General features: G+C 39.7%; 1 protein-coding gene across 3 annotated transcripts in view; it reads left to right on the top strand.

Moving 5' to 3' along the window:
• The first annotated feature begins 1,092 nt into the window (after positions 1-1,092).
• Positions 1,093-15,197, top strand: part of LOC124249654 (Golgi pH regulator) — a 52,214-nt gene continuing 38,109 nt past the window's right edge. For all 3 annotated transcript variants that reach the window (XM_046680827.1, XM_046680826.1, XM_046680825.1), the window contains exons 1-4: positions 1,093-1,312; positions 9,478-9,537; positions 10,532-10,635; positions 15,070-15,176. In XM_046680827.1, the coding sequence (XP_046536783.1) occupies positions 1,271-1,312; positions 9,478-9,537; positions 10,532-10,635; positions 15,070-15,176 (313 nt within the window). In that variant the 5' untranslated portion in view covers positions 1,093-1,270. The remainder of the gene's footprint in view (positions 1,313-9,477; positions 9,538-10,531; positions 10,636-15,069; positions 15,177-15,197) is intronic.

Here is a 15,197-nt window from a genome sequence, read left to right as displayed (position 1 = left end):
GAAAGAGAGACAGCTTCCCTCGTGTGTAACAACTTTGTGAGTCTCAGTTACTCAGATTGCAGTAGTCTAAGCACTCGGGCCCTGGATGCCAGGTTTCCTCAAGGCTGTGCTTGACTGCAGCCCCTCCCACCCAGGGTGATTGCCCCCAGCTGGAGCCAGCTTCTAGGACTATGAGACCACAGGGACTACAAGCACAAACTAGAGCCCTGGTGGGAAAGGATAAGCCCTACAGCAGTGCATTAAGCCTTCAGGAAAGGAGTATGGAATGGATGAAGCAGTGATTCAATCTACATTTGAGCAACTGCAACATGGGGAGGGGGAACTATTTCCTAAAATAACTCATTTTCAGACTCTTAAAGAATTATTCCTTGTTGTGAATTAAATCCATCTTCATTTAACTTCCAGTCCTTTGTCCTACAAATATCTCTTGGGGCCATATCAATTCTACCCATTCTTTCAAATGAAGATAGCTATCCTGTTCCTGAGTCTTCTTTCTTCAGTTCCTTTCATTGGTTCTCATCTGGTGACTCTCCTCTGAGCAAGCTCCAGTACGTCTATGTGCCTCCTAAAAATGTGGTGCAAATAGCGCAGTTCTCTAGGCGAGGTCTAAAGGATACTAAGTATAATGCGATTCCCACTCCCTTACTATAGCTGGTGTGCTTTTTTTAACATCAGAAATTTACTTGATTAGCTATATTTGCTCAAATCTCACCTCCCTTTCCACTCTTCCCTCACCTTGTGCAGTTGTTTGTGGAGCCGAGTATAAGTTGTAACATTTAGAACACAATGCCTGACCTCTGGTGTAACTCATAATAATCATTATTATTAACTTCATCTTACTAGGTATGACCATTACAAAATGGAATTCCCACTTAAGATATCAGCTCAGGTCCCTTATAAATGGAAATGCTACCTCGCATTACATCTGCTTTTGGATTTTCAGACCACAGTATCGCATCCTGTCCCTTTGAGCTAGGCCGCCTCTAATTAAGCCCCGCCCCCAGAACGGCCTCTTCCTGGCCCCGCCTCCGCGGCCACAGCTCCCCGGCGCCTCGCGTCCTCCCTGCCCCCTCTAGCCCGAGGCGGGAAGTGCTGGATGTAGTCGCTGATTGGCTGGCTGTGGCGCAGCTTAATGGCGTCGGGCTGGCGATCCGCGGTACCGGCCGTGGCCCCCGGGCGGAAGCTGCCTGTGTGAGGGGTCCGGTGGCCCTAGCGTGCCTCGGCCTCGAGGAGTGAGAAGCGGAGGCACGAGCCCTCCCGATACTTCGCCATGAGTTTCCTGATCGACTCCAGCATCATGATTACCTCCCAGGTGAGCCACTGCCTCCCGTCCCGGGACCCCTCAGCCTCCCTTTCTCGAATCGTCCTCGCGGGGCCTCAGCGATGCGGGCTGGCCTGGGATCTTGCTCTCCTTGCCCGCGGCTTGCACCCGCCTCATCGGCACCCAGAGCTCATCGGTACCGGAGGGTGTGGGATTTGCTGTGTCCGCTACCCTCCACCTTTGGTGTGGGGAGGCGTCCTGCGGTGGTCCGCGCCCCGACCCAGCCTCCATCCCCCCGCTTTCCGGTCCACTTTGGAAGGGGTCAGGTGGCCTCAGCACTCGCAGCCGGTGTCGCGAGAAGGGAGCGGGCCCCGAAGCTTCTGCTGTGCGCTGCTGACCCATGGATTGGGGAAGACTGGTTCCGGGCGCGGGGTGCGCGGCACGCCAATTAGGGCTGGCTCCCGAGGACACGTGGGGGCTTTGCTGGTTACTTGTCAAATCCTGAATCCGGGTGCGGAGGAATTTACCGCCGTCACTTCAGAGATCTTCAAAGTACTGTCAGGTTTCGTTTGTGTACTGACACCTCATCCTTTAACCTCCGTTTGCTGCCCACGCTTTTCGGATCTTTTTCTGACCCTCCTTTCTTCCCGATTGGCCACCATTCATTCGTACGGTCAACAACCTCATCGACCATTATATGAAGCTTTGAGGGTACAAACATAAATAAGACACTGACTGTCCCTGCTCTATAGATGCTTCGTCTAGTGAGCCCCTTGCTTTTACCGTGTCATTTGTTGTTACTCTATTTTATTTTTTTAATGGCATTTATCATAGCACAGATATCATTTATGCATTTGTTTATGAATTCATTTTGGGGGATTCTGTGTTGTTCATAGCTGTGTCCTCCCTTCAAATGCAAGCACCTAATAAATATTTGTTGGCCAACTGTTAATATTTGTAGAAGCTCCGACTACCTAATTATTGATCCCCCCATTTTTCCAATTATTTAAAGTTTTTCATAATTGTTCCTTTTTTTTCAAATGGTGAATGATAGAAATGGTTCCCTTTTTGGGGCTTCAAAGTACTAAATCTTTGGTTTTTGATCCAGTTTTCGTGTTGCTTCATCCTAATGCTTCTGTCCATAGAGTAGAACATTGTCCTTGTCTCTTGAAAAACTTTTATTACAACAGTTAAGAAAGTATGAAACAAGGAACACCCTAATACGATAACGTTTTTCATTTACCATCCTTTACATAGTCTTCATAATTGTTGTTTTTATTGGCTGCATAATTTTCAAATGTATCAATGTACCAAAATCTGGACATGTAATTCTCTTGCTTAAAACTTTTCTAAGTCTTCTTGTTGCCCTTGGTGACAGCTCAGGATTATTTTTAGGCCTAGTACCAACTCAGGAAGAATGACAATATTTAAGCAGCATTTTTTTCATGCAGAATAAAATGTCGGTAAGTTGGCATTGCACTGTAGCCTCTAAGATTTTCAACACATATATTTGATCGATAAGTTGAACCAAAAGAGTGGCTTTCTAATCTTTTATGCCTTATAATCGTATAATACTTTAACTTTCACACATGCATTCACATGCAATATTAAATTTCATTCTCAAACCTGCTCTTTACAAATGGGGAACCAGGACCCAAAGAATCCTTTGCATGGAATGTCCTTTGTCCAAATATTTATGTCATCATCATCGTTTAGGTATCTCTAAAAATCTCTCTTGAAAGAGGCTTTACCTGACTCCTTACCCCCAGTCAAAGTAGCCCCCCATTCCAGCCACTGTCTGTCTTATTTCTCTGTTTTATTTGCTTCTTGGCATCTATCACTATTGTTTATTTGTGTGTTGTCAGCTATACACTCCATGAGGTCCAGGATTTTCTCTTATTCTCTGGTATATTCCCCAGCATCTAGATCAGTTGCTGGCACATAGTAGAGGCCTAGTAAATATTTATTTTATAAAAAGCACCTCTTTAGAGAAGTGTGGTTACCTTGAAAACAACACCTCCCCCTCATTTTTCCCGTTTTGTATGAACTGAAAGATTTATTTGAAATGAAATCTGAAATCCAAGGTCATGTATTGAAGATGGTCAGCCTCAGGCAACATTTGGTGTCTTGATTGCTCACCATGCCACAGGATAAAGTTAAATCCTTACTGTGGCTTATAGAATCCCTTATGATTAGACCCTGCTCTAACCACTTCAGCCTTGGCTCTCACCATGTCCTCACTTCACTTTATACTATAGCCTTATTAAACTTCTTTTAGTTCCTTAACCTGGCTGCGCTATCTTGCCTCCAGATTTCCACATAGTCCATTCTCTCATTCTGGACTTTTCTTCCCTTACCCCTCCACTTCTTTCTCCTGGCTAACTCCTATTCAGCCTTCAGAGCTCAGCAGGACATCCAAGAAGCCTCTCCCAGACTGGACTAAATGTCCCTACACATGCTTCCATAATACCTTTTGCCCACTTCCCTTATAACAACACTATCCATTGTTTCGTAATTTCTTGTCTGTTTCCTCCATAGATTATAAACTCCTTGAGAGCAATGTCCATGCTCTTTTGTTCACCATTCTATCCTAGGACCTATTAGGCACTAATAAATATTTGTTAAATGAATAAAAGGGTAAATAAATGATCCCAAAAGAGTCTTTTCCAGTCAGTTCATTAATAACTGTCCTGCCAATGGCTGTCTTTTTTTTTCATCAGTAACTAATTTTCAGTGTAGAAGTAATTTTTGTAAAAAGCAGCTGAATGAAGTGAATGAAATGAAGAGCCTTCTATACAGTCATAAGACTTGTCAGTTCCAAAGTGCACTCTAAGTCCCAAGGTCAACACTGCACACTTTTAAAAATATTAATTCTCTTTTTTGAGTAAGAAGTTGTGCACCTTCTATTTTATTTGCCACACTGTTCAAAATTGCTTTTTTCTTCCACATGCTTTATAGATCCTCTGTAACTTGCCAGAATTTATATTTATCTTGGACTTAATGAATTCTCCAGTTATTTTTTTTTTCATATGAGTTGTATGAAAGTCTTTTTAAATCTGTCAATGTGAAAGGAGCCCACAATGAAAGATTAAAAGTATGTGTCTCTTTCTCTTTTTTATCCATTTCCCATCTCCTCATATAGACTAATCATTTTCGCTTGTTTTCTTTTCCTTGTCTAAAGTCTCATTTCAGGGTGATCTTGGTGATAGATATTATTTTCCTTTTTATCATCCATCTCCACCATACACACCACTCCCAGTCCTAAATGTCCAGCGTCTCCAACTTCAGTCACAGCTTCATAAGTCATGTAAACATGATCTCTAAACTCTGAATTTAAATGTCTCCACTGGTAGTGATTCATAATAGCCAAAGGGTCTCCTAGGTAGTCTAGGGGTGTTTTCTCTCGATCTGTTCATCCCTTTCCTTTCTACTCCATCCGAATTCATGGATCCAAGCTACTTTCTCATACCTTCTTATTTCTTTATCTACATACCGAAGTCCACACTTGTATCACTGCCATAGTTTGTCCACTACTAATTCAGGGGCGTGAGGCTGCTGTAGAAAACCACACAACTGTGCGCATTGCCGACGCCGTCAGTTTATGGACACCTTCAGCTCATTGAATATTTCTTTTTCTTGACTGGAATCAGCTACTTGTTGTGTTCCCCTCATAATTTCTCTGGGCCTTTATTGTTCTTCTCAAAGCCCCTTTTTCTATCCTCACCTCTCTTACTCTTAGCAGATAACCTTGCTGCTCGTGTTTAAGGCCATCCTCTCCACCTTTGACTTTGATCTTGGAGCAGCTTATTGTGAAGTGGTTAAAAGTGCAAGCTTTGGAGTCAGTCACACAGACTTCAGATTGAATCCTGATTCTGACTCTTGCTTTAAGTGGATTAACTTCTGTAAGCCTCAGCTTTCTCTGAAACCAGGACAATCAAGCCTACCTTATCAGATTTTTATGATTTAATGAGATTACAACTCTAACCACTTAGAGCTCCTAAACTATAGTCAATGGTCGGTCAATAAAGGGTAGCTGCTGCTAATAATAATAAAATACTAACATTATCAACTCGTCTTCCAGTGTCCCATCAGTTCTTCTCATGTTTGTTTATCCCCTTACACTACTGCTTTCTTCCCCTTGGCCCATAAACTTTCCCTTTGCCCCACATTCTTCTCTGGGCTATCTAATATTTTCTCTTTCTCGTCTTGGCTCTCCCTAGGGTAGTTTGTGCTTGTTGTCTCTGCTGCTTCACTCCCCATTCACCCCCAACTCACTACAGTCTGGTTCCTGCCTCCATCATCACACTGTTTAAACTGTTTTCCTTAAGGTCAGAATTGACCTCTGAGTTACCAAATCCTGTGAACATTTTTCAGTCCTGGTTTTATTGTTCCTCTCTGCTTCATTAAACATTCCTTTAAACTTTATTGCCTTGGTTTCATAATACCATACTCTCCCAGTGTCTCTTATTTCTCTGATCATTCCTTCTCTGTCTCCTTCCTGGTCTCTTCCCATTCCTATCCTCTAGTGTTTTCTTCTTGGCATATTGGTCTCTTCACTCTACATGCTATTCCTGGGTGATCTCATGTCCTTTGGTTTTTTTAACTCTTAGATGTATCTCAGCCTTGCCTTCACCATCTGGCTTTTATCTTGCCCTGGATGGCTCTCAGGCACTTACCATGTCTAAAAGTGAACTCGTCATCTTCCTATCCACCACCCCCATTCCCAAATCTTTTCTTCCTCCAATATTCTTTACATAAATTGGGTGGCCTCACTCTTCATCCTGTATTCCAAACTAGTCATCTTTGATTCCTCCCTGCTGATTTTACCTTCTGAGTACTCAAACCTGTAGCTTCCTGTCCAACCACCAGTCTTTTTTTTTTTTTAAGTAATTTTATTGGGGTTGTAATGATTTATAAAATTGTGTAATTTGGGGTGTACATTATTGTTTATCACTTCCTGAATATACTTCATCATGCTCACCCGGAGTAGTCTAATTTTTACCCATCACCATACATATGTGTGCCTTTGTCCCTTTCGCCCACCCCCAACCGCTTTCCTCTCTGGTAACAACTAATCTGTTCTCTTTATCCATGCATTTGTTATCTTCCACATATGAGTGAAATCCTCCAGTATTTGTCATTCTTTGTCTGGCTTATTTCCCTTAACATCACACCCTTCAGGTCCATCCATGTTGTTGCAAATGGGACAATTTTGTCTTTTTTATGCCTGAGTAGTATTCCATTGTATATCTGTACCACGTCTTCTTTATCCATTCATCTGTAGAAGGGCACTTGGGTTGTTTCCGCATCCTGGCTATTGTAAATTGTGCTGCAGTGAACATAGGGGTACATAAGTCTCTCTGGATCATTGATTTCAAGTTCTTTGGATAAATAGCCAGTGGTGGGATAGCTAGATCATACAGTATTTCTATTTTTAATTTTTTGAAAAATCTACGTATTGTTCTCCATAGTGGCTGCACCAATTTGCATTCCTACCCGCAGTGTATGAGGGTTCTGTTTTCTCCACAACCTCTCCAACATTTGTTGTTTTTTGTCTTGGTAATTATAACCACTCTGACCTGTGTAAGGTGATATCTCATTGTAGTTTTGATTTGGATTTCCCTAATAATTAGTGATGTTGAGCATCTTTTCGTGTGTCTGTTGGCCATCTGTATACCCTCCTTGGAAAAATGTCTGTTCGTTTTCTCTGCTCGTTTTTAGATCAGGTTTTTTGTGGAGTTTTTTGTTGAGTTGTATGTGTTCTTTATATATTTTGGAGATCAACGCCTTGTCTGATAAATGATTTGTGAATATTTTCTCCCAGTTGGTCAACCACCAGTGTCTTAATTCAGGCCTTTGTCACCTTTCATGTGGACTGCTGCAACAGCCTCTTATAATGTTTCTCCTTCTACCCTGTTGTTTCTTTCAAATGCACCTTCCACATAGCCGCCATAGTACTCTATATAAAATAAACCTGGCCATGTCTTTTCTCTTCTTAAATGACTCCTCATCACCTACAGACTGCAATCAAAGTTCCTTAGGATGGCCTTGAGGTCTCTCGGTCATTGGTCCTCTGCTCCTCCTCTCTAGCCTCATTTTTAACCACTTCCTTCTTTGAATCTTATCTTCAAGCAGCACCAAACCAAGTGTAGTTCCTAGTATATACCATGCTATTTCTTACCTCTGTGCCTTTACTTATGCTCTTTGCTGTCTGGAAAGAAAGTCCTGTCGTCCTACCTCCAACCCCTATCTTTTACCTAACTAATTCTTTTTCATCCTTTAAGAGAGTGGTTTGTTAATATTTTAGGGTAGTGGAAACCTCTGAGTATGTGGTGAATACCTGGGAACCACTCTCTAGAAAAATGCATATAATCCCAGAATTTGTACATGATATCAGGTTTCAACCCCAAGATTAAAACCTCCTTCAGCTAAGTTATTATCTTCTCCAGAAAATCTGTCCTAACCCCCTACAGATTGGTTTGGTCTCTCTCTTTCATATTCTTTTACAATATCATGTGCATATCTCTATCATTGCCTGTCCCATATTATGTTATAAGTATTTAGTGTCTTCACTGCTATACTTTGAGCTCCTTGAGAGTGATGACTATCTTATTCATCTTTGTATTCCCAGCACCTAACACAGCACATTGAAATTATTACCAAAAAATTGAGATTGAATATTCCTGAAGAATAAACCGTCTTTGCCTATGGACCATTCATCCATTCAGCAAACATTTATGAAGAGCCTACTGTGTGCCAGGCATTGTGCTGGGTGCAGAGGATACAAAGATTGACGAGAGAAACATGATCCTTATCCTCACAGAACTTACAATCTGATGTCTAAAAAAATGTATGTATTTAGATGAGACATTAAAAAACTGTATGGTAAGTGTTTTGTTAAGGGAAATCCTATATATAGGATTATATAAAAAGAGCAGTTTATCTTTATTTAGGAGGTGAGAGAAGGCCTTCAGAGGTAGTAATAATTAAGTTAAGATCTGTAGGATAAGTAGGGAGGGGACTGGAGAGAAGCTCCTGTCAGAGGACAACATCTGCAAAGGTCTTGATATGAAAGAATGCTGTGTCTAAAGAACCAAAGGCGGTTCCATGTGGCTGAAAATATGAGTTTGGTGGGTAGGCAGGACACAGCAAGAGGAGGAGGAGTCTCTGCTAAATCATGCTCAAGAGCCCACACTTGCTCCTAAAGTCCATGGGAAGGCATACGAGAATTTTATTCTTGGATAAAGTTCCTAGCCAATATAAGAAAAAAAGAGGAATTGTATCTGAGTATGTGTGTATATAGAGAAGGTTCTATTTACCAATGAAAAACAAACCAGCTTTAGAACACTGAACAGTCGTGTGGCTACTGTCTCTGATGCCAGCTTGAACCAAAACTGACAAAGTGGGATCCAGCAATCTCTTGGCCTTACACTGAGATGGAAACCACTCAATATGGATTAGGCAGGATAGTGGAGAGCTAAGAAAGCTCCATAAAGGAAAACATATAAAAAATATGTCTTCCTACTACTTTCCTTCTTTTTCTTTAAATCTTAACTCCTCTCCCATGAAGTTGTTTTGTTTTGTATTTTTAACTACTTGCAAACGGGGATCATCTGTAAGAAGCAAGTTTCACTGGCTCCTTTTTTATTTGCTAACTTCTCTGGCTTATAAAATGATTTTTTAAGATTACAGGAAAAAATATATACTTTAATTTTCCTCTAACTTAAAACACATTCTAGTGACCAGCCTAGTGGTGTAGTGGTTAAGTTCACACACTCCACTTCTGCGTCCCAGAATTCACAGGTTCGGATCCTGGGCGTGGACCTACACACCACTCATCAAGCAAGCCATGCTGAGGCAGCATCCCACAAACAAAACAGAGGAAGATTGCCACGGATGTTAGCTCAGGGCCAGTTTTTCTCAAGCAAAAAGAAGAAGATTGGCAATAGATGTTAGCTCAGGCCAATCTTCCTCACCAAAAAAACAACCGCCCCCAACATACATTCTAAAACACGGATAATTTCAAAAATTGAAGAGCATTTCAACCTCTACTCCCAGAGCATCTACTCCTAATGTTGAAGACTCTGATAAGTAGATCTTATGTTTAATCTCTGAAATAACTTGTCTGGTTAGCAGACCTTTTATCATAAACTGGTCTGTATAAGGTATTTCTCAAAGATTGTATATATTGACCTTCTGTCTCCTTTCTCCTCCAGATACTTTTCTTTGGATTTGGGTGGCTTTTCTTCATGCGCCAACTATTTAAGGACTACGAGGTGAGAAGGGAGGATTTGAATTTTGCTAATACTGTATGAATTTAGATTGTTTTAAAATGGAGCAAGAAAAATATCTCCATTAAGGAAAGGCCATCTTCACTTCCAAGATAGGAAGTTTTTGCCAAAAGAGCATGATATAATTCTTAAATTGGAAAATATGATTTGGTTTAGTTGGGTTCTTTTTCAAAAAAGGTAAGTCGCGTCTATAGACCAGAAGGCAAGAGCCAGAAATGTCATGCCTGAGTCATGTCAGGATACACACCAGAGCGGATAGTTATTCTTTGGGACAGAGTTTAACATATAATGTCTCATAAATGTGCCCATTCATTTGGGTACCTGACCTTCAATGTTAACAACCAATCTTACATCCTAAGTTAATACCAAAATCCTAAGGCTGGTCTGGTTCTTATCTTAAGCCTTGAATTCAGAAAAACACCAGCCTGGACTGGACATTTCCTAATTAATCCTCCTCATTTAGTAATAAGCTCAATGGTTATAAACTATTTGAGTCATTTCTAGGATGTTCTCCATTAAACCTCCCCAGGGAGTTTAAGTTGTTGTCTGAAAAAGCCTGGGACTCTAGAGATTCTGTTCTGCTCAATACATTAAGGTCCGCCAAGGGAGGTTCCAGAACTGGTCCAAGGTCTGCAGAGTATTAAAGAGACCCTTTTAGCACTAACCTATATATATATAAACCTGTCAGTTTTTTGTCAGTGTGCATCAGGAGTTCTAACTGCTGCTCTGACCCTGTCACTTCATCTTCTTTTGCTTTAATTCTCCATCCACAAGAGGATGATGGTAATAGTGACCCGTGATTCAGAACACCAGTTACTTTCATCTGTCTCTTTAGCTCCAGGCAAGTTACTGTTGTGGCCCTGCTTCCAATGACTTAAGAATTTCTTCAAGATTAGTTTTCTGGCTTGTAACTGGAAGATTATCAATTCAATACTTCAAACAAGGAAATGACTTTTGGTCTCTATTTGGTTTTTAACAGGTACGTCAGTATGTCGTACAGGTGATCTTCTCTGTGACATTTGCATTTTCTTGTACCATGTTTGAGCTCATCATCTTTGAAATCTTAGGAGTATTGAATAGCAGGTAAGTAAGGGTGCTAATTTGCTGTCCTCTGGAATAGACTTATTATGTGACTTTTTTTATGGTAGAAGACTTACCTGGATCTCATAGCTGAAAAAAATCCACCATGTGATTAGTTTAGTCTCAGTAACTTACAGCAAATATGGTTCCCAGACCCTAGTAATTGGTTTGACAAAGATTGTGAAATAGAAAAAACAAGTCCAACCGTTGGCCCTAAAGAACTAATTGACAGTGAGGCTATGGGAGCCTGGGTCTCAGGCTTCACTCCTAGAAGTTTCATTTTTCTCAGGCTTCTCTCTGACTGAGTCTTAGTAATAGCCCTTCACATTGTTCTGCTGATTGAAAAATTTCTTCCTGAAAAGATCAGAATTCCTCAGAGCTAGTTAAGGGCTTCCGTGAAGACTGAACTCCAGTTCTTACTAGTTTAGTTACCTTTGTTGATTTCACAGGCATGGTCAAGTCTGATTGCACTTAGTGTTCTTCAAAGGATTTTTTAAAAGCAACTCCTGTCTGCCTCCAAGTAACAGACCTTTTAGTTTATTAGACAATCTGTCCAAAATATTTCCTGTTTCTTAAACTTCAAGCTTGAGTTTTTTTAGGCCAATGTTTGTGTGTAGAGTACATCAGCTATTCTTTGTAAAATTTTGTTATACTTTTTTATCGCTGCATGGAAAAATCTTCTAATAATAAAATGGCATTTGACTCTGTAGTTAGGAATCAGTGCTGAGCTAAGCTGTATGGTCGTTATAGACCTCTGACACTTGAGGCTTATAGAGATTATATTCTCAGATTCCTTTTTTGAGAATCAGACTTGATAATTATGGTCTCTTGGTAGATAAATTAAGCACTTGCAGTATGATAAAGGAGGAATATGTTCTGAGTCTCCTACTTTTAAACTTGTCCTTTAATCCAAACCTTTCTTGGTTGAACTGGATATAGATTGTATGACTATGGAGAATAGGCAGGTGTTATTTTACATGCTAGTTAATAATTTTATTATCACAACCTGAAAGTTTCACTGCAGAGGTCAGCAAACTTATCTGTAAAGGGCCACATAGTATTTTAGGCTTTGTGGGCCATACAGTTTCTATTGCAACTACAGTCGTGCATTTCTTAATGATGGGGATAAGTTCTGAGAAGAGCATTGTTAGGTGATTTCATTGTGCAAACATCAGAGTGTATTTACCCGAACCTGGATGGTATAGCCTGCTACACACCTAGACTATGTGGTATAATAAGCTTATGAGACCACTGTTGTATATGCAGTCCATCACTGACTGAAAGGTCATTATGAGGCAGGTGACACAACTCTGCTGTTGTAAAGTGAAAGCAACCATAGGCAATATGTAAACAAGTGGGTGTGGCTGTGTTCCAGTCAAACTTCCTTTGTAAAAGGTGGCTGGCTGACCATAGTTTGCTGACGCTGATCTAAATAGTGATAGAAAGGACTATGACTCAGATATTCTAAAACCAAAATTTACTGCTTTTGGTAGATGATGTCCCCCAACTTTTAACTCATTTATAATTCATAATCCCATATAGTAAGACGCATCACTCAGTTACTTTGATGTCTATTTCTTAAGTGGTTTATCTTAAAGAGTGTAGGAAGAGGCATTGCTAAAATCTGGTTCTTCTTTGGGTGGCTTTTTGGGGATTGGTTGTGTGTAGGCTGAGATGTGTCTTCTACGCTTATTTTTTTCATACTAACATCTGGCCCTACTGTGTAACAGAAATATGGACCTTGATCATGTATTTTATCTGTGCATTGACTGCATTCCGAATAGTTTTCAAAGGAGAGTCTTGGCCCTGACCAAGAGTATCCTTTTGACTGACCTTTGAGCAGAAGTGGAATGGCCTCCAATTCGAATATATAATCTTGTTAGGATCCTTAATTTCCTCAGGAGAATGTCACTTTATCCTTGGCTCAAAAGACAATTAAAATACATGATTTGCTTTTAATTGGCAATGGATTACACTTGTCATTTCAAACCCACAGCCTCCCAATATCATTCAGAAGCTTAGCTAAAATACTAAGTGTGATTACCTGGAGGATGTGCAGCTTGTTTGTTTTCTCTAGATGCTCTAAAGTGGGTTAATCCAAATGAGCAAAAAACTGTCTATATATCTAGACTAAATAGTATTGGCTCTCTGCACTGTAGCCTGTACTGAATGGCTCTTTGTTTTATGATTCCTGCCACCTATACTAAGCGGGAAACAATAAGAAACAGCTCTCTGAAACTCGCGGGCGTTTCTCTTGAAAGGATGTTGTTGAGGATATTAATTGCCTTCACATTTTGTTCTTTATGAAATCTTTGGAGAAATTTCATTATGATCTTGGGAGTAATTCAGTAATAATAAATCAGTAATAATTATGCTTCCTTTAATCGGTTTGTTTTTACTATAGACAGTATGATTTATCTAACTGATCAAATTTTCTATTTCATATTGACCATTAGAAAACTTACAGCTAAATTTATTACCCACCTATAGCAAGTTTCTAGAACTCTATGGTGTGTATTTTCATAATAGCCATCGGGCCTGGTCTGATATTTTACCTATCTTTAACCATTGTTTTTCCTTTCCTTCACATTTCCTTATAGTTTATTTCGTCATCCTCTTTTTTATATATCCTCATAAGCCACCTAACCACTTAACCTTTTTGAAACAAGCCCTAAGTATAAGTAAGTTTAAAATCAGTAAATACGAAGAACACCATCAAGAAAGTAAACAGGAGCCAGCCCCGTGGCCAAGTGGTTAAGTTCACGCATTCTTGCTTTGGTGGCCCGGGGTTTCGCTAGCTGGGATCCCAGGCATGAGCAGACATACCCCTGCTCATCAGGCCATGCTGAGGTGGCATCCCACATAGCACAACCAGGGGCACTCACAACGGGAAAATCCAACTATGTACCAAAGGGCTTTGGGGAGAAGAAGGAAAAAAAAGAAAATTGGCAACAAATGGTAGCTCAGGTGCCAATCTTATAAAAAACACTAAACAGATATCCTAAGAATGGGAGAAAATTTTTGTAAATCACATGTCTGATAAGAAACTTTTTTCTAGGATATATATAGAACTCTTACAATTCAATAATAAAAGGACAACACAATTGAAAAATGGACAAAGGATCTATATAGGCATTTCTCCAAATAAGATGTACAAATGGCCAATAAGTGCATGAAAAGATTCTCAACATCATTAGCCATCAGGGAAATGCAAATCAAAACCACAATGTGATACCACTTGACACCCACTAGGATGACTACAATCAAAAAGACAATAACAAGTGTTGACAAAGCTGTGGGAAAATTTACAACCCTCATGCGTTGCTGAAGAGAATATAAAATGGTGTAGCCACTTTGGAAAATAGTGGCAGTCTCAGAAAATTAAATATAGAATTATCATATGATGCAGCAATCCACTCCTAGGTATATACCTAAACAGAAGTGAAATTACATGTCCACACAAAAACTTGTACGTGAATGTTCATAGCATCACCATTTGTAATAGCTAAAAAGTGAGACAACCCAAATGTCCACCAACTGATGAATGGATAAGCAAAGTGTGGTCTCTCCATACAATGGAATGAATATTGTTCAGCCATAAAAAGGAATGAAGTATTGATAGATGCTACGTGGATGAACCTTGAAAACATGCTAAATGAAAGAAGCTGGTCACAAATGACAGCATATTATAGGATTCCATTTGTATTAAATGTCCAGAATAGGCAAATCCATAGAGACAGAAAATATATTGGTGGTTCCCTGGGGCTGGGGAGGTTGGAAGGAAAGGAAAGCATCTGCTAATGGGTACAGGGTTTCATTATGGAGTGATGAAAATGTTCTAAAATTGATTGTGGTGATGGTTGCACAACTCTGTGAATATACTAAAGACCATTGAATTATACACTTTAAGTGGGTGAATTATATCTCAATAAAATTGTTATAAAAAATCCTAAAAATATCTTAATCAATAAATAAAATATTTTTATATGTAATAATAAAGTAGTCATGCAAATCAAGTGTTTAATTATATTGAGGGTACAAAAGAAGTATTTCTGAGTCTTTATAGCGTATATTCTATTAACATTTATTTTTTTAATTCTTATATTGGAATAAGACTCCCAGTGGTGAATAAACAATAGTTATCCTGCCAGTAATAGTATATGTTGATATATGTTACTTATTATACGTTGCCTATGAATATAACTAGAGCATTAACATTTTCATTTTAATAAGTGAAATTCTTAGAAGGTTAAGATGGTCCTATATACCTTTCAGAACTTTATATTTTTTAATCTCTATAAATGAGCAGATGGTAACTATTAGATGGGATATAGTCAGTATTGAGTTCAAAGAGCAAGAGATCTGTTGGAAGACTGAAGAGAATGAAGGCTGCTGCCCTCTTCCCCTCCTGCTGATATCCTTTGGCATTTATTTCAGCTCCCGCTATTTTCACTGGAAAATGAACCTGTGTGTAATTCTGCTGATCCTGGTTTTCATGGTGCCTTTTTACATTGGCTATTTTATTGTGAGCAACATCCGACTATGTGAGTATTTTAGCCTCTCAT

Source organism: Equus quagga, chromosome 13, assembly GCF_021613505.1.
Source record: "Equus quagga isolate Etosha38 chromosome 13, UCLA_HA_Equagga_1.0, whole genome shotgun sequence".
Lineage (NCBI taxonomy): Eukaryota > Metazoa > Chordata > Mammalia > Perissodactyla > Equidae > Equus > Equus quagga.
Note: the sequence above shows the minus strand (reverse complement) of the source record. Positions and strands in the feature narration are given on the sequence as shown.